This window comes from Halichondria panicea, chromosome 3, assembly GCF_963675165.1.
Source record: "Halichondria panicea chromosome 3, odHalPani1.1, whole genome shotgun sequence".
Classification (NCBI taxonomy): Eukaryota; Metazoa; Porifera; class Demospongiae; order Suberitida; family Halichondriidae; genus Halichondria; species Halichondria panicea.
In genome coordinates this window covers 998,059-1,020,663 of record NC_087379.1, presented here as the reverse complement: position 1 = coordinate 1,020,663, position 22,605 = coordinate 998,059, and the positions used below count along the sequence as shown (strand labels likewise).

General features: G+C 43.3%; 7 protein-coding genes and 1 long non-coding RNA gene across 28 annotated transcripts in view; 3 read left to right on the top strand and 5 right to left on the bottom strand.

The window, feature by feature from the left end:
* Window positions 1-77: 77 nt before the first annotated feature.
* On the bottom strand, window positions 78-809 carry LOC135333373 (CWF19-like protein 1 homolog). The gene is made up of 5 exons (XM_064528354.1): window positions 802-809; window positions 653-737; window positions 508-586; window positions 343-450; window positions 78-279 (listed from the first exon to the last, which is right to left on the bottom strand). The coding sequence occupies exons 1-5, from the start codon at window positions 807-809 to the stop codon at window positions 131-133; spliced, it is 429 nt and encodes a 142-aa protein (XP_064384424.1). The 3' UTR covers window positions 78-130.
* Window positions 810-1,546: 737 nt separating this feature from the next.
* On the top strand, window positions 1,547-4,238 carry LOC135333318 (kelch-like protein 5). Its single transcript, XM_064528283.1, has 2 exons — window positions 1,547-2,861; window positions 3,268-4,238. The coding sequence occupies exons 1-2, from the start codon at window positions 1,611-1,613 to the stop codon at window positions 4,177-4,179; spliced, it is 2,163 nt and encodes a 720-aa protein (XP_064384353.1). The 5' UTR covers window positions 1,547-1,610; the 3' UTR covers window positions 4,180-4,238.
* Window positions 4,239-4,456: 218 nt separating this feature from the next.
* Window positions 4,457-7,642, bottom strand: LOC135333395 (uncharacterized). The gene is made up of 3 exons (XR_010393862.1): window positions 7,046-7,642; window positions 6,430-6,943; window positions 4,457-6,041 (listed from the first exon to the last, which is right to left on the bottom strand). It is a non-coding gene; the product is annotated as an uncharacterized LOC135333395 (long non-coding RNA).
* Window positions 7,643-7,719: 77 nt separating this feature from the next.
* Window positions 7,720-9,035, bottom strand: LOC135333078 (CWF19-like protein 1). The gene is made up of 7 exons (XM_064528006.1): window positions 9,028-9,035; window positions 8,879-8,963; window positions 8,734-8,812; window positions 8,399-8,505; window positions 8,209-8,337; window positions 8,024-8,142; window positions 7,720-7,780 (listed from the first exon to the last, which is right to left on the bottom strand). Exons 1-7 carry the CDS (start codon window positions 9,033-9,035, stop codon window positions 7,720-7,722), a joined length of 588 nt encoding a protein of 195 aa, XP_064384076.1.
* Window positions 9,036-9,102: 67 nt separating this feature from the next.
* LOC135333297 (uncharacterized) lies at window positions 9,103-15,597 on the top strand. 20 transcript variants are annotated; one of them, XM_064528250.1, is made up of 9 exons: window positions 9,103-9,231; window positions 9,494-10,986; window positions 11,674-12,847; window positions 13,076-13,238; window positions 13,424-13,529; window positions 14,463-14,631; window positions 14,998-15,134; window positions 15,270-15,345; window positions 15,458-15,597. In XM_064528250.1, exons 2-3 carry the CDS (start codon window positions 9,505-9,507, stop codon window positions 12,607-12,609), a joined length of 2,418 nt encoding a protein of 805 aa, XP_064384320.1. In that variant the 5' UTR covers window positions 9,103-9,231; window positions 9,494-9,504; the 3' UTR covers window positions 12,610-12,847; window positions 13,076-13,238; window positions 13,424-13,529; window positions 14,463-14,631; window positions 14,998-15,134; window positions 15,270-15,345; window positions 15,458-15,597. The 20 variants fall into 20 exon arrangements, with proteins under 20 accessions (XP_064384320.1, XP_064384321.1, XP_064384325.1 ...); XM_064528251.1 differs by having other exon boundaries at window positions 15,270-15,349; XM_064528255.1 differs by having other exon boundaries at window positions 13,076-13,104; window positions 13,158-13,217; window positions 14,998-15,597.
* A 198-nt stretch (window positions 15,598-15,795) lies between these two features.
* LOC135333348 (bcl-2-like protein 1) lies at window positions 15,796-16,776 on the top strand. The gene is made up of 2 exons (XM_064528326.1): window positions 15,796-16,341; window positions 16,441-16,776. Exons 1-2 carry the CDS (start codon window positions 15,868-15,870, stop codon window positions 16,600-16,602), a joined length of 636 nt encoding a protein of 211 aa, XP_064384396.1. The 5' UTR covers window positions 15,796-15,867; the 3' UTR covers window positions 16,603-16,776.
* Window positions 16,777-16,937: 161 nt separating this feature from the next.
* The window catches only part of LOC135333354 (uncharacterized), a 31,112-nt gene continuing 25,444 nt past the window's right edge, over window positions 16,938-22,605 (bottom strand). The window contains exons 1-2 of one of the 2 annotated variants that reach the window (XR_010393831.1): window positions 17,370-19,042; window positions 17,056-17,235 (exon numbers count right to left, since the gene is read on the bottom strand). Coding sequence is in view for 1 of the 2 variants with exons in the window: in XM_064528334.1 (XP_064384404.1) it covers window positions 17,093-17,235 (143 nt within the window). In the remaining variant the exon portion in view is untranslated. Of the gene's footprint in view, window positions 17,236-17,369; window positions 19,043-22,605 lie in introns of those variants that run through there. The other variant, XM_064528334.1, reaches the window with a different exon arrangement.
* Window positions 18,704-22,485, bottom strand: LOC135333035 (CWF19-like protein 1). The gene is made up of 14 exons (XM_064527970.1): window positions 22,478-22,485; window positions 22,341-22,425; window positions 22,192-22,270; window positions 22,027-22,134; window positions 21,857-21,963; window positions 21,667-21,795; window positions 21,482-21,600; window positions 20,946-21,033; window positions 20,764-20,874; window positions 20,375-20,575; window positions 20,180-20,272; window positions 19,759-19,875; window positions 19,247-19,360; window positions 18,704-18,724 (listed from the first exon to the last, which is right to left on the bottom strand). The coding sequence occupies exons 1-14, from the start codon at window positions 22,483-22,485 to the stop codon at window positions 18,704-18,706; spliced, it is 1,380 nt and encodes a 459-aa protein (XP_064384040.1).

The following is a 22,605-nucleotide window of genomic DNA, read 5'->3' as shown; positions in this document are numbered from 1 at the left end:
GTCCACTGCCCCGGGCCAATCAGAGGTGAGGAGAATGTCCACTCCACGGTAGCCCTCTCCGCTGCACTCACCCTCCAGCCAGGACACATCAGAGTCAGTGAAATATGGTCGCTAGAGGGAGAAACAAAAACTAGTTCAACAACTTGTCCAGGTGATTGGGAAGAGAACTGACCAATATATTATCTCCCTTGTCTTGATGCTGATAGGTCCTCCCCTGGTAGCTCCCACTGAGATAGGCCACCCTCAGACCACTGGACACACTGTACACTCCACGCTGACCTGTAATGGAGTGTGACTCATGTGTGTACTGATAGAGTGGTTAACAACATGCATACACTGTACCTAGACATGTGACATTGGGGCAAAGCTCTCCTCCATCACGTGACAAGTCTCCATAGAACTGGCCATGCTCAGTCCAACACGGGCCAAGGATGAACGTCGGTAGAGGCACTGTGCATGAGGGTGTAATAAATGTCAGAGGAAGGTGATTTAATATCGTTTAATTACCTGTTTCCACCCCCTCCCGATACTTACTCCACTCCTCCTGGCAGTCAGAGCTAAAGAAAGATCCAACACACAACAGCAGCTACATAAAGGGACAATAAATGCACTGGCACTGCAGTGAGTGTGTGCATCCATTGTATGTAGCTACCTCAAAGTCTTTGTTCTTGGAGAGGATGCTCTGGACTCTGGTAAACAGTTGCTTGAAATGACCCTCCACATCTCCACACACCAGACTGAGTGAGGGGGAGAAGGAGATCTAGGTGAGTACACTTGCACTAGAGCTAGCTAGCTCCTTACATTTTCATCTTGACTTGGTGGTATTCTAAATAATGCACAAAACCTTGCAAGTAGCCACGCCCCCTTTTGCTTGCACAAAGAAGGGGGCGTATCTCGTTCTCTTGACTTTTTCCTTGTGTTGGCCGCTACAGTTCTCTATCTCTCTGTAACTTCACCTCTACCAAGGTTTCTCTACAGTACAGGTAAGATCAACTGAATAGCTGTCCTGTAAACCTGAGCCTCACTGTCTGTAAGGCCTTGTTTTTCAAGTCTTGGCAATAATGATTAATTTTAATATATCTAGACGTACATAGTGAAAGGATTCTTTTTTGTTATAATTATAATTAAACAACTATTCAACTGAATAGCTGTCCTGTAAACCTGAGCCTCACTGTCTGTAAGGCTTTGTTTTTCAAGTCTTGGCAATAATTATTAATTTTAATATATCTAGACGTACATAGTGAAAGGATTCTTTTTTGTTATATATCCAGCTGGATTGCATTTTTAATATTGCGTGCTTTTCTATTCCCACAGTAACGAAGACAATGGCTGTAAATCCACAAGCTTTCGAGCAGTTCACTCTGAGACAAGTTCGCATCACTGAGAATGAGTTTGGACATGGTTCCTACGCTGTTGTCATGGAGCTAGAGTATCGAGGACTGAAATGTGCTGGCAAGAAGCTTTACCGAGTTCTCTACGAGACTGGAATCGGGCATGCAGCACGAAGGTATCTGGAGGAGTGTCACCTGCTCAGTCAAACTAAGCATCCCAACATTGTCCAGTTTCTGGGAGTCTGTTTTGAGGAAGGCTCTCAGTTCCCCATCCTAGTCATGGAATTCCTCCCCACCAACTTGACCAGCTGTCTCGAGCGCTACGGTATTCTCCCCGATGAGATCAACTTCTCCATCCTCCATGACGTCTCACTGGGCCTGGTCTACCTCCATGGCCAAACACCAGTCATTGTGCACAGAGACCTCTCAGCCAACAATGTCCTCTTGTCCACCAACATGACGGCCAAGATATCCGATCTGGGGGTTGCTCGAATATTGAACCTGACCCCCCTTCAAGTGAGTCGAATGACGGAGACCCCTGGTACCCCAGCGTACATGCCCCCCGAAGTGATGGTTGCCAACCCCCACTACGACACCAGTGTGGATGTGTTCTCCTTTGGGATCATGATGATTCACACCTTCACAGCAGAGTGGCCACTACCAAGTATCGGCCAGACACGAATCGATCCTACCAATCCCAATGGTCTGATACCAGTGACGGAAGCTGAACGACGTGAAGAGTTTCTTCTAAAGATTTCCCCAGACCACCCTCTGATGGACCTAATCATGCGCTGTCTCAGCAACAACCCTCAGCAAAGGCCTAGAGCAGCGGAGATAGTGGGTCGGATGGTGGGTGTGGTACTTGAACACCCTCCCTCCTTTGAGAACAGAGTGGAGATGCTCCAGCGAGTGAGTGCCCTACTGACAGAGAAGAGGGAGCTTGAGGAGGAGGTTGTGAGGAAGGACTCGGCAATCCAGGAGAAAGCAGGAGAGAACGAGGCACTGGCGGAGGAGAAAAGACGACAAGAAGAAGAAAGTGAAAATGCTGTCGAGCGTATGCAGTTGGTGCACTCTGTGGAAACTGATCAGTTTAAATTGGAGAATGAAGATCTTAAAGGTCAACTCGAAGATAAAGAGACAATTGTTAACATGAAAGATGCATTTATTTTCTCCAAAGATGCTAGGATTACTGAGGTAGAAACTCGATGTAAGCAACTCACTGAAGAGGTGGAGCAACAAATTGCCAACGTCAACTACACTCAAAACGAGCTTGTATCTAAAGCTACGAAAATAGCTCAACTGGAAACACATCTAGAACAGGAACAAGCTGACAAAAACTCTATTATCGCTCAAAAAGATTCCACTATTGCTGTCAAAGATTCAACAATTGCTCACAAAGATTCGACTATTGCTCACCAAGAGTTGATGCTTGCCTCCAAGGACACTTCCCTTCAAAAGAAAGAAGCCACCATTCAGAGTTTGAACGACCAGCTCACCAAAACTAGAGACTACCTGACCAGCAAACCACAGGTGAGCTCATCAACACTGCACCACTAAGTGCACACATCTGTACCGTCGTATCTCTTATTGTATAGTCAACCTAATGTGCCTAGTCTATTTAATGTTCCAATTGAACTCAAATTTATAATTCTGTTTTGCTATGCTCAGTAATTCGTCAAAGTAGCTGTGTGTATTATAGTGTGGCTTGTAATTATAATGGCTAGCTATAGCATGTGAATATATTCTGCTATATTCACCACTCCTATATAAGAGCCAAATTAAATAGCAGAAAATTATGTTCCACAGGATCGATACTGTTATAATAATTTTGTTGCCATGGTAACCTTATAACATTGTTAACCTGCATGTGATTACATTCCCTTATTTAAATTCATTACATGCAACACACAAGTTATTGACTCTCTGTATTCTCCAGTCCCTACAGGTTCAGTTGTCCTACAGTCAGTGCTCTGAGGCTCCAGTGAAGATGTCTACTGGGCGAGCGGTAACCATCAATGGCAAGGTCTACTATGGTGGAGGATACTGTGATGACGATGATGAGTACTGTGTCCACTGTTACGATCCGCCACAAGATGTTTGGTCAACTCTGCCCAGACTTCCTGTACGCTATTTTGGTCTAGGAGAGGTCAAAGGTGAACTGGCAGCAGTTGGTGGTTTGGATTCATCCTTCTCTAAATCCAACGTGGTACATGTGTTTAACAAAGGAAGGAACTGGAAACGGACGATCCCACCCATGCCCACAGCGAGGTATTCACCAGCAGTCGTTAGTCTCTCAACACATCTGATCGTAGCAGGAGATGCGGACTCTGGTGAATACACTAATAATGTTGAGATCTACAACATCAGCACCTCCCAGTGGAGCGAGACAGACAGACTACCGTATGCTTGTTATGACCAAAGAGGAATTGTCTACAACAAAACAGTGTACCTAATGGGGGGAAGTGACGGCAATTTTCTAAACAAGGTGTGTGCTGCTCAAGTCGACAAGCTCATCTCAGCAGACCGACAGGATGATGGGAGTGCCAACAAAGCCGACTCTGTCTGGAATACAATATCCAACACACCGTCTTACCGGCCCTCCCCTGTAACGATATCCGACACCCTATTTGCTGTTGGTGGTAAGGATAGTGAAGGTGAAACCACTCAAAGGATCTACGCCTACTCATCCTCGATGGACTCCTGGCTCTATGTTGGTGATCTACCATCTCCTATAGCATACCTTGCCACTGTGTCACTGTCTCCAACAGAGTGCCTCATGATTGGGGGAAGTAACAAAGGAAGACAATCTACTGTGTATAAAATTAGAACTGCAACAACTATTTCTTAATTGTTTTGGTATAATTATAAAATTATAAATAACCCAAATTTTCATGATAATTGTTTTCTAGAGTGAAACATGTTATACTAGCTTGCATGGTACTAATTACTAGTAGAGGTTACAGTATAAGTAGAGGTATATATAATGTGTGTATAGCATGCAACCAGCCCCTCCCCCTTATTGACTATTGCAATGTCAGCATAACTACCCTCCTCCAGCTCATGGACAGCATTCTAATACAACATTGGGACAAGGAAAATAATTGCCCACTGATATTGATCTGCACTCCTATAACTATATTATATATGGCCAACCATAATTATTATTGGACAACTAGCTAATACACAAAACAATTGTAAAAGTGAAAATATCATCGTTGTCAGTTGCATATGAAATCAAAATAATATGGTTCAAAGTTTTTCCTTATTTCTAGAGCAGCTTTTGTCTCCTCGTCCTTTGTTGCCAGACACGACTTCCAGTTGATCTGATTGGGCAGATTCAGAACGAGAGGAGCAGCCAACACCTCCCTGCAGCCGATATTGCAACCAATAAAAGCATTCAACATGTCATTAATTGGTTTTTAATTACCTTCCAAATTGGAGAGAGAAACGTCCGTACGTATTGTTCCAGGAACTAGAACAGTTTGTGTGTTCACTCGATAGGTATGATGACAGATTTGTGGAAGAGACATTTGCTGAGTATGCAATAGAAAGGTTAGAGGTGTGCATTGTCGGTGTGACGAGACTCACGAATATGTTCTTACCTACTCACTTGAGAGTGCTGTTTACCTCATGAGCTCACAGTAGTAGAAACATACTATAACCTATATTCAGTGATCTGGTTGTTTGTCTGCGTGAGTTGGTGAGAAAATGGTCTTGTGAACACATTTCCCCCATCATCAAACTCTGCCAGAATTTATGGGACACCAGTGTACGCAATCTGTGTGTGTATGTGTGGGAGGAGGGTATATGTGTGTGTGTGTGTGTGTGCGTGTGTGTGTGTGTGTGTGTGTGTGTGTGTGTGTGTGTGTGTGTGTGTGTGTGGGACACCAGTGTACGCAATCTGTGTGTGTGTGTGTGTGTGTGTGGGTGGGAGGCCCTCAGAAGGGTGTGTGTGTGTGTGTAGGTGGGTGGGAGGCCCTCAGAAGGGTGTGTGTGTGTGTGGGGGGGTGGGTGGGAGGCCCTCAGGGACGGTGTGTGTGTAGCAAAACTAATAGATTCTGGTAAAGAGAAGTATTGATAACTAAAAGGCTTAGCCACTATTCTATACGCTTATTAGCATCGATTACAGGCCGCATTAAAATATGGCCTGGTATTGCATGGGTGATAGTGTGCATGCCCTTCAAATTACTCAGAATATGGGTAATCGTACTACGAACGTAAATTATACCATTTACTAAGAATAATAATGTTCCGTAATACTTTATCTCCATGACTGAGTTCTGTGAAGCTGTGGCTTATGTCATCTATTGTGTTGGTCTAGAAGGCCTGACCATACAACCGTCATAGAGGTAGATGAGAGCCTCTTCTGACTTTAGACTAGTGTGAAAGCCTTCTGAAACAACGCAATACTAAGCTGATGTACATAGATAGAAAATAGATGAGAGAAAGGATTCTGGAGAATAAACTAGCGCATGCGCACTATCACCATGCAATAGGTACCAGGCCGTATTTTAATCGGCCTGGAATCGAGGTTATAAAAGGCTTAGAGAATGGTACGTAGAACATGGTACAGCTATGATGTGTGTGTGTTACCTCTGAGGGTGGTGTTTCCCTGGGCACAGTCTCAAGCCACACCCCCATACTCCACCCATAATCTATGAAGGCTTCTTGTCTCAGAGCATCAGATGGAATCTTGGTCACTGGAATAACCTACAGTGACCACCATTACCATCACACACTAACCATACACAACTATCAGTCAACACATCTACCATACACACACTAACATGTACCGTATTTATACAATGTTTCAACATAATTATGTAAGTTTGCGAATGCTAATGGCTTCACAAATAAGATTGCAAAGACCGATATCACGATCTTTGCTAGATGGCCTCTTTCTAAAATCATAAAACCGTTGAAATTGAATACACAGAATTCAAGTTATGGCAGCTGAAAGAGTCCCTGAACCATTCAATGATTAACAAGAGAAATCACATTCCTCTGTTTGCCCTCAAAACCTTGTAGCCTAATCTCAACACACCAACCATACAGTATCAATCACATCACATGATAATACGGCCTTGACGGTACTGACCTGTAGTTGAAGATGCTGTGATTTGTAGTTTCTCTCGAAGATGACACACGACTGATCTTTGCTGTTGAAGCACTTCCTCAGAGCACTCTTAAACTGTCCAAGCTCCTCCAAAACCTCTTACAGTAATAGAGCACAGGTCATACAGTGTACATGCATGATATATGGTATAGTGATCTCTGCTTACACAGTGGGCAGACCAACAGTGGCTGTACTAAAGAGGTGGTCTGCTAACACAGGTCCAAACACATGCTATGGAGACTTTGGGGCCCATTAACCTGGCTGTATTATAGAGGGTGGCCTGCTTACAGGCTGACCACTACAGACTGCTAAATAGTACACACAGAGCATGGAAACATACTCTCCACAATACAAACAATGACTATACACACACAGCAGTGGCACACACAGCACATGAACTCACTGGTGGTGCGTCAGTGGAGGCTGCATAGTGACCGATGGGTAGGACCAGCACATGCCCTGGTACCATCCCACCCTTGGATAAAGCCAGGTACATCTATATAGGGTATACAATACAAACTGTTAGTGGTCTGCTATTTGTGAGCTACATTGTATTTTGTATGTGCAGTATTAGCAAGTACAACACACTCTATCTCACATGATCTCCGATGGAGACCACGATATGTTTCTCCACCTCCTTGCCCCCCAGACAGAACCAGCACGGCCCCCTGGGCTGGGGAGGAGGTCGTCTCTTTGCAGGGGGTCTTCCGTCCTGTTGTCTCTTCTGTTTGCGATGAGCAGAATCAAGAGCCCTCTGATCAAAGAAGAAGTTAGGCCCAGCCTCCTCTTGAGACTCCCTCTGCACAGTGTGTGGGAGTAGGTACACAATAAACTTTGACCTCTGCAAACATGGAGGATTTGAACTACAACACAGATGGTGATATCTAGAGATAGGACTCTCAGAGTGCTACATAACGCAAGTTTTGTTAGGAAAATGTGTATATTGGTCCTTCAACGATAGCTAGACATTATGGGATAATAGTTTTCCTTACCAAAGATTTGACTAGTTGAGTGTATCAACTATATATCCCTATAGGGACAGTTGGTGGCAGTGGGTGGTTGCTGAGTCAGCTCTTTCTCGTCCATGGAGCTCATGGGTGTGACAGAGAATGCATACAGGTACTGCAGGTATGAAGATGATGTCATCATTAATAACATGTAATACTAATGGGACTAGAATGATTTCAACTCACTCTTTTCTTCTTGTCTGGATTTCCCACTTGAGCCAAAGCTAAGAACCGTGTCACATGATGTGGCTTGCCTTGGAGGATTTTATGATTCCTGCATGAAATGAAGCACAATACAGTTAGCATCAAAAGTTGTGGAGGTATTACTGTGTAGGGATATAAAGATGAGGACATGTAAGATGTGCGTATAATTATAATGAAGTATTTTTGATGAAGTATTTTTGAACGGTCAAAACTTTAGCTCCGTTGGTCAATTACATTCATTTTCTGATTTTCTGAATGTTTAGAAAGATGCCTTTCAGATTATAATTATGTTAAATCGTAAGTGTATACTTATTTTCAGCCTGTTATTAGCAGACTCTAAATATACAGGGATGGACGTACTGTACCTGTACGGTATTCTCTCATAGAAGGTTTGGTGTAGAGCTGCAAAATGGTAGCGTGGCTTGAGACACATGGCCAGTTTACTCAGAGGCTTTGCCCCCACTGCACTCAGGTCCAGTCCGTCCTGCATGAGCATAAGGTATTATTAAGGTACTGGTCCATCCTACAATAACTGGGAGCTAGGTCTCACAGGAGCCACTGTGAACTTGTCCACTGCCCCGGGCCAATCAGAGGTGAGGAGAATGTCCACTCCACGGTAGCCCTCTCCACTGCACTGACCCTCCAGCCAGGACACATCAGAGTCAGTGAAATATGGTCGCTAGAGGGAGAAACAAAAACTAGTTCAACAACTTCTCCAGGTGATTGGGAAGAGAACTGACCAATAGATTATCTCCCTTGTCTTGATGCTGATAGGTCCTCCCCTGGTAGCTCCCACTGAGATAGGCCACCCTCAGACCACTGGACGCACTGTACACTCCACGCTGACCTGTAATGGAGTGTGACTCATGTGTGTACTGATAGAGTGGTTAACAACATGCATACACTGTACCTAGACATGTGACATTGGGGCAAAGCTCTCCTCCATCACGTGACAAGTCTCCATAGAACTGGCCATGCTCAGTTCAACACAGGCCAAGGATGAACGTTGGTAGAGGTACTGTGCATGGGGGTGTAATAAATGTCAGAGGAAGGTGATTTAATATCGTTTAATTACCTGTTTCCACCCCCTCCCGATACTTGCTCCACTCCTCCTGGCAGTCAGAGCTAAAGAAAGATCCAACACACAACAGCAGCTACATAAAGGGACAATAAATGCACTGGCACTGCAGTGAGTGTGTGCATCCATTGTATGTAGCTACCTCAAAGTCTTTGTTCTTGGAGAGGATGCTCTGGACTCTGCTAAATAGTTGCTTGAAGTGACCCTCCACATCTCCACACACCAGACTGAGTGAGTGGGAGAAGGAGATCTAGGTGAGTACACTTGCACTAGACCTAGCTAGCTCCTTACATTTTCATCCTTGACTTAGTTGGTATTCTAAATAATGCACAAAACCTTGTAAGTAGCCACGCCCCCTTTGGCTTACATGTACATCAAAGAAGGGGGGTATCTCGTTCTTGACCTCTTTTTCTTCTGTTGCCGCTACAGCTACAGCTAGCTAGCTACGAGCTCTCTCCATAACTTCACCTCTATCAAGCTTTCTATACAGTACAGGTGAGATCAACTGAATAGCTTTTATATACATACCATAACTGCATGTCAGATGTGTTCTTGTATTAAAGCCTGGGCCTATACATTGGCAATATAACACAGGTCATAGCCAAAGGATTTTTTTTGTTACTTGCTTCTATTTCAATTGGATTGCCTATTATTATTCCACAGTATCTATTAAAAGAAGACATAATCTTTATAACTTCACTTTTTAATATCCAGCTGGATTACCTTTTTCATATTGCATGCTTTTCTATTCACACAGTAACCAAGACAATGGCTGTAAATCCACAAGCTTTTGAGCAGTTCACTCTGAGACAAATTCGCATCACTGAGAATGAGTTAGGACATGGTTCCTACGCTGTTGTCATGGAGCTAGAGTATCGAGGACTGAAATGTGCCGGCAAGAAGCTTTACCGAGTTCTCTACGAGACTGGAATCGGGCATGCAGCACGAAGGTATCTGGAGGAGTGTCACCTGCTCAGTCAAACTAGGCACCCCAACATTGTCCAGTTTCTGGGAGTCTGTTTTGAGGAAGGCTCTCAGTTCCCCATCCTAGTCATGGAGTTTCTCCCCACCAACTTGACCAGCTGTCTCGAGCGCTACGGTATTCTCCCCGATGAGATAAACTTCTCTATCCTCCATGACGTCTCACTGGGCCTGGTCTACCTCCATGGCCAAACACCAGTCATTGTGCACAGAGATCTCTCAGCCAACAATGTCCTCTTGTCCACCAACATGACTGCCAAGATATCCGATCTAGGGGTTGCTCGAATATTGAACCTGACCCCCCTTCAAGTGAGTCGAATGACGGAGACCCCTGGTACCCCAGCGTACATGCCCCCCGAAGTGATGGTTGCCAACCCCCACTATGACACCAGTGTGGATGTGTTCTCCTTTGGGATCATGATGATTCACACCTTCACAGCAGAGTGGCCACTACCAAGTATTGGCCCCACCAGAATCGATCCTGCTAATCCTAATGGTTTGATACCAATGACAGAAGCTGAACGACGTGAAGAGTTTCTTCGAAAAATTTCCCCAGACCACCCTCTGATGGACCTCATCATGCGCTGTCTCAGCAACAACCCTCAGCAAAGGCCTAGAGCAGCGGAGATAGTTGGTCGGATGGTGGGTGTGGTACTTGAACACCCTCCCTCCTTTGAGAACAGAGTGGAGATGCTCCAGCGAGTGAGTGCCCTACTGACAGAGAAGAGGGAGCTTGAGGAGAAGGTTGTGAGGAAGGACTCGGCAATCCAGGAGAAAGCTGGAGAAAACGAGGTACTGGCGGAGGAGAAAAGACGACAAGAGGAAGAAAGTAAAAACATTGTCGAGCGTATGCAGTTGGTACACTCTGTGGAAACTGATCAATTTAAATTGGAAAACGAAGATCTTAAAGGTCAACTCGAAGCTAAAGAGACAATTGTTAACATGAAAGATGAATTTATTATTTCAAGAAATGCTAGGATAGTGGAATTAGAAACTCAATGTAAGCAACTCACTGAAGAGGTGGAGCAACAAATTGCCAACGTCAACTACACTCACAACGAGCTTGTATCTAAAGCTACAAAAATAGCTCAACTGGAAACAAATCTGGAACAAGAGCAAGCCTGTTTAGTTGACAAAAACTCTATTATCGCTCACAGAGATTCGATGCTTGCCTCCAAGGACTCTTCCCTTCAGAAGAAAGAAGCCACCATTCAGAGTTTAAACGGCCAACTCACCAAAACCAGAGACTACCTGACCAGCAAACCACAGGTGAGCTCATCAACACTGTACCACTAAGTGCACACATCTAAAATATGATACCCTCATATCTCTTATTATAACGCTACCTCAATAGAAGTGCCAAGTCTAAAGCTTATATTGAATTGATGGTCATGCATGAAAAACTGTGTTGTAATGCAGCGTGTAATCCAGGCTATGTGTTCAATTGATTCTACCTTTAGTTAGTACGTCACTTACTTACTGTTCCCATTGTAGTGAGCCACAGGCATATCTCCTATTGCCACCCTAATAGAAGCTAGTGCCAAGTCTAAAGCTTACTGTTATTGAACGCCAACTCATTTTTTTGCGATGCCTCGATAATTAGAATGACAGTTGTTGTGTATTATAGTGTGGCTTGTAATCTATGTGTACAATCTCAGCCTCGAAGCTATCCGTACATGTATGTCTATGTGTACAATTAATTCTATAGCTAATTAGCCGTGTACCCAATTGTGATCATTCTGTTACAGTATACTAATCACCACTCCAATATAAGAGTCAAATTAGAATAGTTTGTGTCCCACAGTATCGATACTGGTTTTGTTGCTATGGTAACCTTGTAACCTTATCGTCTGGCATTAACATGTGGTTAGTGTTATATTCCAAATTCCCTTAATTAATAAACCATCATTCATCACATGCAACACACAAGTTATTGACTCTCTGTATATTCTCCAGTCCCTACAGGTTCAGTTGTCCTACAGTCAGTGCTCTGAGGCTCCAGTGAAGATGTCTAGTGGGCAAGCGATAACCATCAATGGCAAGGTCTACTATGGTGGAGGAATGTGTTATGACGATGATGACGAGTACTGTGTCCACTGTTACGATCCGCCACAAGATGTTTGGTCAACTCTGCCCAGACTTCCTGTACGCTATTTTGGTCTAGGAGAGGTCAAAGGTGAACTGGCAGCAGTTGGTGGTTTGGATTCATCCTTCTCTAAATCCAACGTGGTACATGTGTTTAACAAAGGAAGGAACTGGAAACGGACGATCCCACCGATGCCCACAGCGAGGTATTCACCAGCAGTCGTTAGTCTCCAAACACATCTGGTCGTAGCAGGAGGTGTGTTGGACGATGGCGACTTCACTGATAACGTTGAGATCTACAACATCAGCACCTCCCAGTGGAGCGAGACAGACAGACTACCGTATGCTTGTTATGACCAAAGAGGAATTGTCTACAACAAAACAGTGTACCTAATGGGGGGAAGTGACGGCAATTTTCTAAACAAGGTGTGTGCTGCTCAAGTCGACAAGCTCATCTCAGCAGACCGACAGGATGATGGGAGTGCCAACAAAGCCGACTCTGTCTGGAATACAATATCCAACACACCGTCTTACTGTTCCTCCCCTGTAACGATATTCGACACCCTCTTTGCTGTTGGTGGAGAGGATAGTGAAGGTGAAGTCACTCAAAGGATCTACTCCTACTCGTCCTCGATGGACTCCTGGCTCTACGTTGGTGATCTACCATCTCCTATAGCAGACGCTGCCTCTGTGTCACTGTCTCCAACAGAGTGCCTTATGATTGGGGGATGGAACAAAGAAAGAGAAACACAATCTACCGTGCATAAAATTAGTATCAAAATTAAAAGTGCAACAACTATTTCTTGATTATTGTTGTGGATAATAATATTTTGTATGGCTAAAAGTTAATGTTGATTTTTGAGTGAAATAGTGCAACCAGCCCCTCCCCCTTATAGACTTTTGCAATGTCAGCATAAACGACCCTCCTCCAGCTCATGGACAGTTCTCCTCCTGGTGTCCTGTGCTCTAGCTCTGTCAGCGTTGTTCTCCAGTGCTGCTGGTCTCCTGGAGGGACTCTACTGTGGCAGAGAGAGCTGCTATGACGGTCAGTCCCTACACTCACTATTGACAGAGTGTGTGGGGTTGGAGTTGTGGATTATTAGATCTGGCCATGCAGCTAGTTCAATACATGTAAATCATTTTAGAGCTGACTAGAGATGCTGTGATTTGTAGAAACAGGTGTATCAGTATAATTATCTGTATGAGCCGTTTCTACCTATTATCCAGGCCAACACCTGACTAGCTGATAATTATTCTCGTTCCCTACATGCAGTTCTTCAAGTGGACAAAGATGTCACAGCTGTAAGTACATGTGGAGCTATTGACTGTGCTCACACACTGTTGCTTGGTTACAGGCTGAGATGAGGAGAGCCTATCGACACCTGACACTGGAGTACCATCCTGACAAGAACAAGGTCACAGAAGAGGGAGAGTTGGTTAAATAGTCTCAGTAGATATACAGCTAGTCCTAAACCATCACAAAATGCTTTGCAACTTTATCTAATGATAGTAAAGTGAATTGCACAGTGTAGACACATTGTATGTACCTCCTCCCCTCATGAAATGAATACTATACTCTCCATTTCTTTGTGTGCCCCTAATACCTCACTCCCCCCTCCAGGCTGAGGGCTCCGCTAGGGAGAGGTTCTAGCTCATCAGCACGACCTACGAGATACTGAAGGATGAGGAGGAGAGAGCAAACTATGACTACATGCTTGAGAACCCTGGTAGGTACAGGGCTAGGGGGTAGTTATTACTCACTACCTACTAGTAACTAGAGACACTTCCCCTGCAATTGGTGATAACTTTACTCTAATGGCAGTTCTCTGTTTGCCTGTTAATTGGATAGTTATACTAATGGAGTTGTTATGTTATAGTTATTGACTGGTTGACTAGTAATTATGGCTTATAACCAACCAATGCCGAGGGCGTTTATAAACCATAATTACTAGGCAACCAGTCAACAACTGATTTATTTACTGATAAAACAGCAAAACAGTCATTTGAACATCAGTAGAGACAGTCAAGCTTGCTCTCACAGTCACTTTTGTGCCTCAGAATATGCAGTTAGAACAGTTATAGCTGTCAAGTATGAGAGCTAGCTACTTCTCCAAGCAGCTAGGTTCTACTGGAAGCCATAAACTTTGACCAGACCCGCCCACCAATATCAGCAGCTGCCGTTTTCAATTTGCATTGCACAAGTCTACCAACACTGCATGCACTGTACTCCTCTACCTAGTACAGTACCTCTGCGCCACAGCCTTGGCTAGAAACACAGAGCAAGGATTTAACTGCAGTGTTTCAAGCCTCATGAGCTTAGACTGCTAGCTAGCTCAGGTCAATATGACAATAGCACAACATACATCTAGTCTACAAAAACTTTGTGCGTGCTATATTGCTATTTTACTGTGTACAAATTGTCAAGATGATTCAAAAGTTGAATAGTGCTTGTAGGAAGTAAAAATATGAGCCATATTCCATACTTCCCTGGGGGAAGTAAAATATGGCTCATAATCACTGGAAATCACCTAGGATACGGAGTGAATCAGTAAATAAATAGAGAGATGCATTCTTAGGAAGTAAATAGTTGCTATAATAGCATCATTCGCATCGTACGCCCACCACACACACTCACACAATAAGTTACTGCCCCCCCACAGAGCAAGTGTACCGTCACTACTATCACTACGACCGTCATCGAGTGACCCCCCCAGTTGGATATCCGAGTGGTTGTGGGTGTGGCCATCAGCGTCATCTCTCTGGTCCAGTACCTCGGCTGGTGGCACTCGTACAATACAGCCATCACTGCAGCTCTCTCAGAATGCCAAGGTCAGGATAGTTGGCAAGGTATATCAAAACAGAGGCCATTATTGAAGTTAGGAACCTAAAAGATGCATTTAGTAGCTGTTGGTGTGCTACCATACGGTGTGTATAAATCAGCAATTAGTTTCCGGTCCACATTGTCCATTTCTGTTTTTAGGAAAAAGCGTTGGCTATCTATATTTTATAAGTGGTGCTTTTTCAGAATCAGGCCTCTTTTTAAGCCCATACAGAAGACTTCAGATTGATTGATACACATTTTATATCAACGGCAAGTAAACACATACCCACAGTGTGTGAATGAGGTGTTAACAGTGGCTGTATTTAAGTAGCATATAAAATCCTCTGTAGACATGTAGTTATTTATGTCCCCAGATATTGTGGTAAGGCTGAGGAGCTGGCAGTGGAGAAGGGGTTGTTGAAGGAGGGTCAGAGACAGACTCAAGGGAGGAAGTAAAGAACGACGAAGAGACTGTGCTACGGAGAATTATGGAGGAGAACCTCAACATTCTGTGAGTCGATAATGTAACCAGCTAGTCTTATATTGTGCCATTATTTTGATAGGAACTTTTGTTTATCTTTTGTTTACAATTGAAGTTGAGGGGGGTAGGTTGGTCTACTCACAAGTTCAAGCATTGTTCTGGCAGATACAGTAAACCTATGTTGCGAAGTACAAGGAGGAGAGGAAAGAAAGACAGCCAATGCCAAGTACAAGAAGTACAAGTGAGTGAGTAAATGTGTGAGAGTGAGGCCAGTGAAGGAGGCTAGACAATACCAAGTACAGTGAGTAAGTGATTAATAAAGTCACCATGATTACAATACCCCACCCTCACAGGAGATACATGAGAGCACTGGTCAGAAAAGAGTCACCACAAACTGTTAGGGACAATAACATTTTGTATGAAAGCATATTTATCATTGGTTCAGTTTAAAGGAATCTTGCAGTAATAATTAATTTTGTGTTTGTCAATTTTATTTTGCATGCAATTAAGGCGCATGCGCATAGAGCCTGCACGTGCAGAGCTGCAATTTCAAGCACATTCCTTAGTGGTATATTTAATGATATTCATATTTCAATTATAACACCGGACGTTGAGAAAATCACAAATTCTTTGGTTATGGGTGTACTATATAAGGAGGGGCTCTTTGTATTAGTGTATCAATGTTATCCCGACCAACCAACTTCCGCTCCAATCTAACTCGCTCCTCCACTCTCTCCAGTCTCCACTCCAGTCTCCTTCAACTATGGCCCATTCAAGAGATGACCTTCACCAAATCAAAACCCAAAGCAGTGCCATCAGCCATCACCTCGTGGATTTTATGCTGAAAGAAGACAGAATACAACTGAAATGCATCTACAGCCACGACAAGCTTATGAGGGGTCTCCTTGCGAAGAATAAAGGCTTTAAAGATGGGATTTTGACGCTGGAAACTTGCTGTAAAGACCTGAAACTGAAGCATCAACAAGAAATTGAGGGCAGAGTGAAGACGCTGGACATATCTCACCAACAACTCTATGCTGAATATCAAAACTCTTGTTCCAGGCTCATGGTAGACGACATCAAGTGGGGCAAGATTGCAGTGCTGCTCTTCTTCACGAGCGTACTAGCGAAACGATTGTATGAAGAGAACAAGACTCCCTTGATAGACAGTATCGTTGGATGGCAGACAACATTTCTTCACAACTTCACTCAGTGGATTCTCGAGCATGGCGGTTGGGTAAGAGATTGTTGTATGCATGTGTAGATTAAGTATTTGACTACTGTATTTGACTGCATGTTTTATATTTTTTGTTGACTTTTATTTCTCCACATCCAGGGTGCCATCAAGGGAGCAGTGAGTATTGATGCCTCTGAGAAAGCCAAAGAGAGAACTGAAAACCAGAGAGCTGAGAACCGCCACCCTACTCGCTGGCTCACATGTACAGTGGCTGCAATCAGCTTAGGAGTTGCCCTAGTAGGAGCTCTCACATTCAAATAGAACACTTTTGTTGAATCACTTAATTCGGACCGACCTCACTCAATCTCTTCTTCACAATCACTTAGTAGTTTTATTTTTACAATTTTTTTTTAATAGCAAATTAATGTTTTAAAAAAGTTTCTTATAATTAATTATTATCATCCATTAATAATAATTATAGGATTAATTTAATAAGAGTTGAGTATATACATGTGTACGTTGAAAAACACGTATAATTATAGCTAGCTGTATATAAATAGTGTGCATGCATGTACCAGTCGAACTGCTTATGAATCTTGCACACAGTACGCATTATTATACAATCATGCAACTTGAGACATTAATTTACACACAAATAATTATTATTGAATGTTTAATAATAATATTATTATACATTAAATTAGACTATCGGATTCTAAAGATAATCGCTACGACAAAACAACATTGCTCTTTCATACAAGAATAAATAGAGTACACTACTAATGTTTTTTTTTTTGCAAGTGTCAGTGATTTAGTTCTCAATGTCCTCCACCTTCATGCTCTCGTACTTCTTGACCTTTGTACTGTCAGAGGACTGTGAGGGCGTCGCTGAGGAAGGTGGGAGCAGGCTGTGGGCAACAGTGGCAGCAGAGGGAGTCCTGCTCTCATATGCCACTGTGTGTGTGTGGGGGGGGGTTAGTTGAGCACGCTATACACACGTATAGTAGCTGCTGATACATTGTACTAGATACTGTATTAATACGAGCAGCTTTAAGAAGCAGGAGAAGAGATAGAGACTATTAACTTACCAGTATTGTTGTTGGTACTGCCGTTGGTATTGGTGGAGTAGATATTTTGGCTGGTGGTTAGAACAGTTTGTGTGCTCACTCGATAGGTAGGATGACAGATTTGTGGAAGAGACATTTGCTGAGTATGCAATAGAAAGGTTAGAGGTGTGCATTGTCGGTGTGACGAGACTCATGGATATGTTCTTACCTACTCACTTGAGAGTGCTGTTTACCTCATGAGCTCACAGTAGTAGAAACATACTATAACCTATATTCAGTGATCTGGTTGTTTGTCTGCGTGAGTTGGTGAGAAAATGGTCTTGTGAACACATTTCCCCCATCAAACTCTGCCAGGAAGTATGGGCACCAGTGTATGTGTGTGTATGTGTATGTGTGGGAGAGGTGTGTGTGTGTGTGTGTGTGTGTGTGTGTGTTTGAGAATGGTATATACAGAAGTATAGGAGGTGGGATCGGGCTTTCCGACACATAATTACTGACTCAGCCTAAGAGTAGAAAAGAGAGAAACACTCACTTGTAACAGGTCCCGCGTAATCCGATCTTATAGTCTATCTATCTAATTATTGTTCTGGTATAGCAGGTTTTAATTTAAAGTGCTGTGTAGGTATAAAATAGGTAGCTTAGCTTGCTGTGCTAAGGTTAAGTCACATGGTGACTGTTTATAAAATGCACGTGAGTGTTGCGAATGACCCTAAGCTACCCAATAGTACATGATTATTATGTGAACACAGGAAGAGCTATAGTATCTATCGTAAGTGCGAGGTTAGTAGGCTTATGCCTTCTGCTCTCGGTTTATTGAATGCACCGGTCATCAGGGGAGAACCTAATCTGATCCTCGTCAGGCCACGGGTTTCGGTTCCTTTAATTTCCCGACCCGTGGTCGACTACAGAATAGGCGGAACCACTCCCTATGGAGTCCGGATTTGCTATAATGCCAACAAATGGCATTACTATAATTATCATGTAACATTCATTACTACATTATTTCCTATTCTAGCAGTAGTTATGGGTAAACTTGTTAGTGGGGGTGGTCTATACGTTGTCATTACGATGATTCACGTGAGCTAAGTTGCTGCTGATTTCTTGGGCATACAGAATTAAGGATTTTGACATGTGCTATATAATTAGTTTTATGTATTCATACAAGTGCAGCATAATAATATCATAAAGGCCAGATATTGCGTTACTTACTGGATGGCTTCAGATGACTTTTTTTGGTTACACTCCATTTTATCCATTTGTTTCTATATGGCATGCTTGGATCATGTGAGCTTTAATTTAAGGCTCCCTCAAGGTGTTACTACTGAGGGTTATGTACATGTACCATTATTTTTTTTTTACCACAGAGTTCTAGTTGTCTGTGTGTGTGGGTGGGTGAAATCACAACAGCTTTTTTGGTTCCTATAACTTGACCTATAGTATGTACCATAGCTTGGTTCTAGTGTATATATTATGCATAATGTGTTGGGGTAGGGTCAGGCTGTTCGTTATCTACATTTAGGTATTAAATCGGCCTATGGGTGGGAAAGGCTCATTAATTAATTACAGGTTGCATGACCATGACTCTGGTAGCTGGTTCATATACTATTAGCTAAATATTCCGGTGTCAGTGTGTGTGTACATGTTGGTCTTCTATTGGGAGTAGATAGCATTATGTTCTTAGAGTTAGCATTAGGCATTAGTCAAAATAAATAAGTATCAGTGTGTGTGTGTGTGTGTGCATGTGGTGTGGGAGGAGAGGTGTGTGTGTGTGTGTGTGTGTAGCAAAACCAAGTATTGATCACTAAAAGGCCGTATTTTAATCGGCCTGGAATCGAGGCTATAAAAGGCTTAGAGAATGGTACGTAGAACATGGTACAGCTATGATGTGTGTGTGTTACCTCTGAGGGTGGTGTTTCCCTGGGTACAGTATCAAGCCACACCCCTATACTCCGCCCATAATCTATGAAGGCTTGTCTCAGAGCATCAGATGGAATCTTGGTCACTGGAATAACCTACAGTGACCACCATTACCATCACACACTAACCATACACAACTATCAGTCAACACATCTACCATACACACACTAACATGTACCGTATTTCTACAATGTTTCCACAGAATTATGTAAGTTTGCGAATGCTAATGGCTTCACAAATAAGATTGCAAAGACCTATATTGTATGACATCACAATCTTTGCTAGATGGCCTCTTTCTAAAATCCTAAAACCGTTGAAATTGAATACACAGAATTCAAGTTATGGCACCTGAAAGAGTCCCTGAACCATTGAATGATTAAAAAGAGAAATCACATTCCTCTGTTTGCCCTCAAAACCTTGTAGCCTAATCTCAACACACCAACCATACAGTATCAATCACATCACATGATAATACGGCCTTGACAGTACTGACCTGTAGTTGAAGATGCTGTGATTTGTAGTTTCTTTCAAAGATGACACACGACTGATCTTTGCTGTTGAAGTATTTCCTCAGAGCACTCTTAAACTTTCCAAGCTCCTCCAGAACCTCCTACAGTAATAGAGCACAGGTCATACAGTGTACATGCATGATATATGGTATAGTGATCTCTGCTTACACAGTGGGCATACCAACAGTGGCTGTACTAAAGAGGTGGTCTGCTAACACAGGTCCAAACACATGCTATGGAGACTTTGGGGCCCATTAACCTGGCTGTATTATAGAGGGTGGCCTGCTTACAGGCTGACCACTACAGACTGCTAAATAGTACACACAGAGCATGGAAACATACTCTCCACAATACAAACAATGACTATACACACACAGCAGTGGTACACACAGCACATGAACTCACTGGTGGTGCGTCAGTGGAGGCTGCATAGTGACTGATGGGTAGGACCAGCACATGCTCTGGTACCATCCCACCCTTGGATAAAGCCAGGTACGTCTATATAGGGTATACAATACAAACTGTTAGTGGTCTGCTATTTGTGAGCTACATTGTATTTTGTATGTGCAGTATTAGCAAGTACAACACACTCTATCTCACATGATCTCCGATGGAGACCACGAGATGTTTCTCCACCTCCTTGCCCCCCAGACAGAACCAGCACGGCCCCCTGGGCTGGGGAGGGGGTCGTCTCTTTGCAGGGGGTCCTCCGTCCTGTTGTCTCTTCTGTTTACGATGAGCAGAATCAAGAGCTCTCTGATCAAAGAAGAAGTTAGGCCCAGCCTCCTCTTGAGACTCCCTCTGCACAGTGTGTGGGGTAGGTACACAATAAACTTTGACCTCCGAAAACATGGGTGGATTTAAACTACAACACAAATGGAGATAGGACTCTCAGAGTGCTACATAACGCAAGTTTTTGTTTGGAAAATTAGTATATTAATTGGCCCTTCAACAATAGCTAGACGTTATGGGATAATAGTTTTCCTTACCAAAGATTTGACTAGTTCAGTGTAGGGACAGTTGGTGGCAGTGGGTGGTTGCTGAGTCAGCTCTTTCTCGTCCATGGAGCTCATGGGTGTGACAGAGAATGCATACAGGTACTGCAGGTATGAAGATAATGTCATCATTAATAACATGTAATACTAATGGGACTAGAATGATTTCAACTCACTCTTTTCTTCTTGTCTGGATTTCCCACTTGAGCAAAAGCTAAGAATCGTGTCACATGATGTGGCTTGCCTTGGAGGATTTTGTGATTCCTGTATAAAATGAAGCACAATACAGTTAGCATCAAAAGTTGTGGAGGTATTACTGTGTAGGGATTTAAAGATGAGGATGTACATGTACGTATAATTATATTTTAAAGGGTCAAAACTTTAGTTGCGTTGGTCAAATCACATTCATTTTCTGATATTTAGAAAAACGCCTTTCAAATCGTAATTATGTAGTGCTAATAGTAGGGTTGGATCGAAAACAGCAAAAATCCCCCCTCACTCATATCTGGATCTCACCCAAAACTCAGATACAGAGTTATTTTGAATCACATTTACAAAAAAAGCCTTTCAAGTTAAGGCATTCTTCCGAAAAAAAGAAATTATCGCTCGTTTAAAAAAAAAATTTTTGAGAATACCAGGCTTCTAGAACATCAGAACTCAATTTAAAGAGCAGACTCTAATACATCAAAATACAGGGATGGACGTACTGTACCTGTACGGTATTCTCTCATAGAAGGTTTGGTGTAGAGCTGCAAAATGGTAGCGTGGCTTGAGACACATGGCCAGTTTACTCAGAGGCTTTGCCCCCACTGCACTCAGGTCCAGTCCATCCTGCATGAGCATAAGGTATTATTAAGGTACTGGTCCATCCTACAATAACTGGGAGCTAGGTCTCACAGGAGCCACTGTGAACTTGTCCACTGCCCCGGGCCAATCAGAGGTGAGGAGAATGTCCACTCCACGGTAGCCCTCTCCACTGCACTCACCCTCCAGCCAGGACACATCAGAGTCAGTAAAATATGGTCGCTAGAGGGAGAAACAAAAACTAGTTCAAAAACTCCTCCAGGTGTTTGGGAAGAGAACTGACCAATAGATTATCTCCCTTGTCTTGATGCTGATAGGTCCTCCCCTGGTAGCTCCCACTGAGATAGGCCACCCTCAGACCACTGGACGCACTGTACACTCCACGCTGACCTGTAATGGAGTGTGACTCATGTGTGTACTGATAGAGTGGTTAACAACATGCATACACTGTACCTAGACATGTGACATTGGGGCAAAGTTCTCCTCCATCACGTGACAAGTCTCCATAGAACTGGCCATGCTCAATCGAACACGGGCCAAGGATGAACGTCGGTAGAGGCACTGTGCATGGGGGTGTAATAAATGTCAGAGGAAGGTGATTTAATATCGTTTAATTACCTGTTTCCACCCCCTCCCGATACTTGCTCCACTCCTCCTGGCAGTCAGAGCTAAAGAAAGATCCAACACACAACAGCAGCTACATAAAGGGACAATAAATGCACTGGCACTGCATGCAGTGAGTGTGTGCATCCATTGTATGTAGCTACCTCAAAGTCTTTGTTCTTGGAGAGGATGCTCTGGACTCTGCTAAACAGTTGCTTAAAGTGACCCTCCACATCTCCACACACCAAACTGAGTGAGGGGGAGAATGAGATCTAGGTGAGTACACTTGCTAGCTCCTTACATTTTCATCCTTGACTTGGTTGGTATTCTAAATAATGCACAAAACCTTGTTAGCAAATACCAGCCACACCCCTTCGCTTTTGCTTGCACAAAGAAGGGGCGTATCTCGTTTTCTTTCTACAGTTCTCT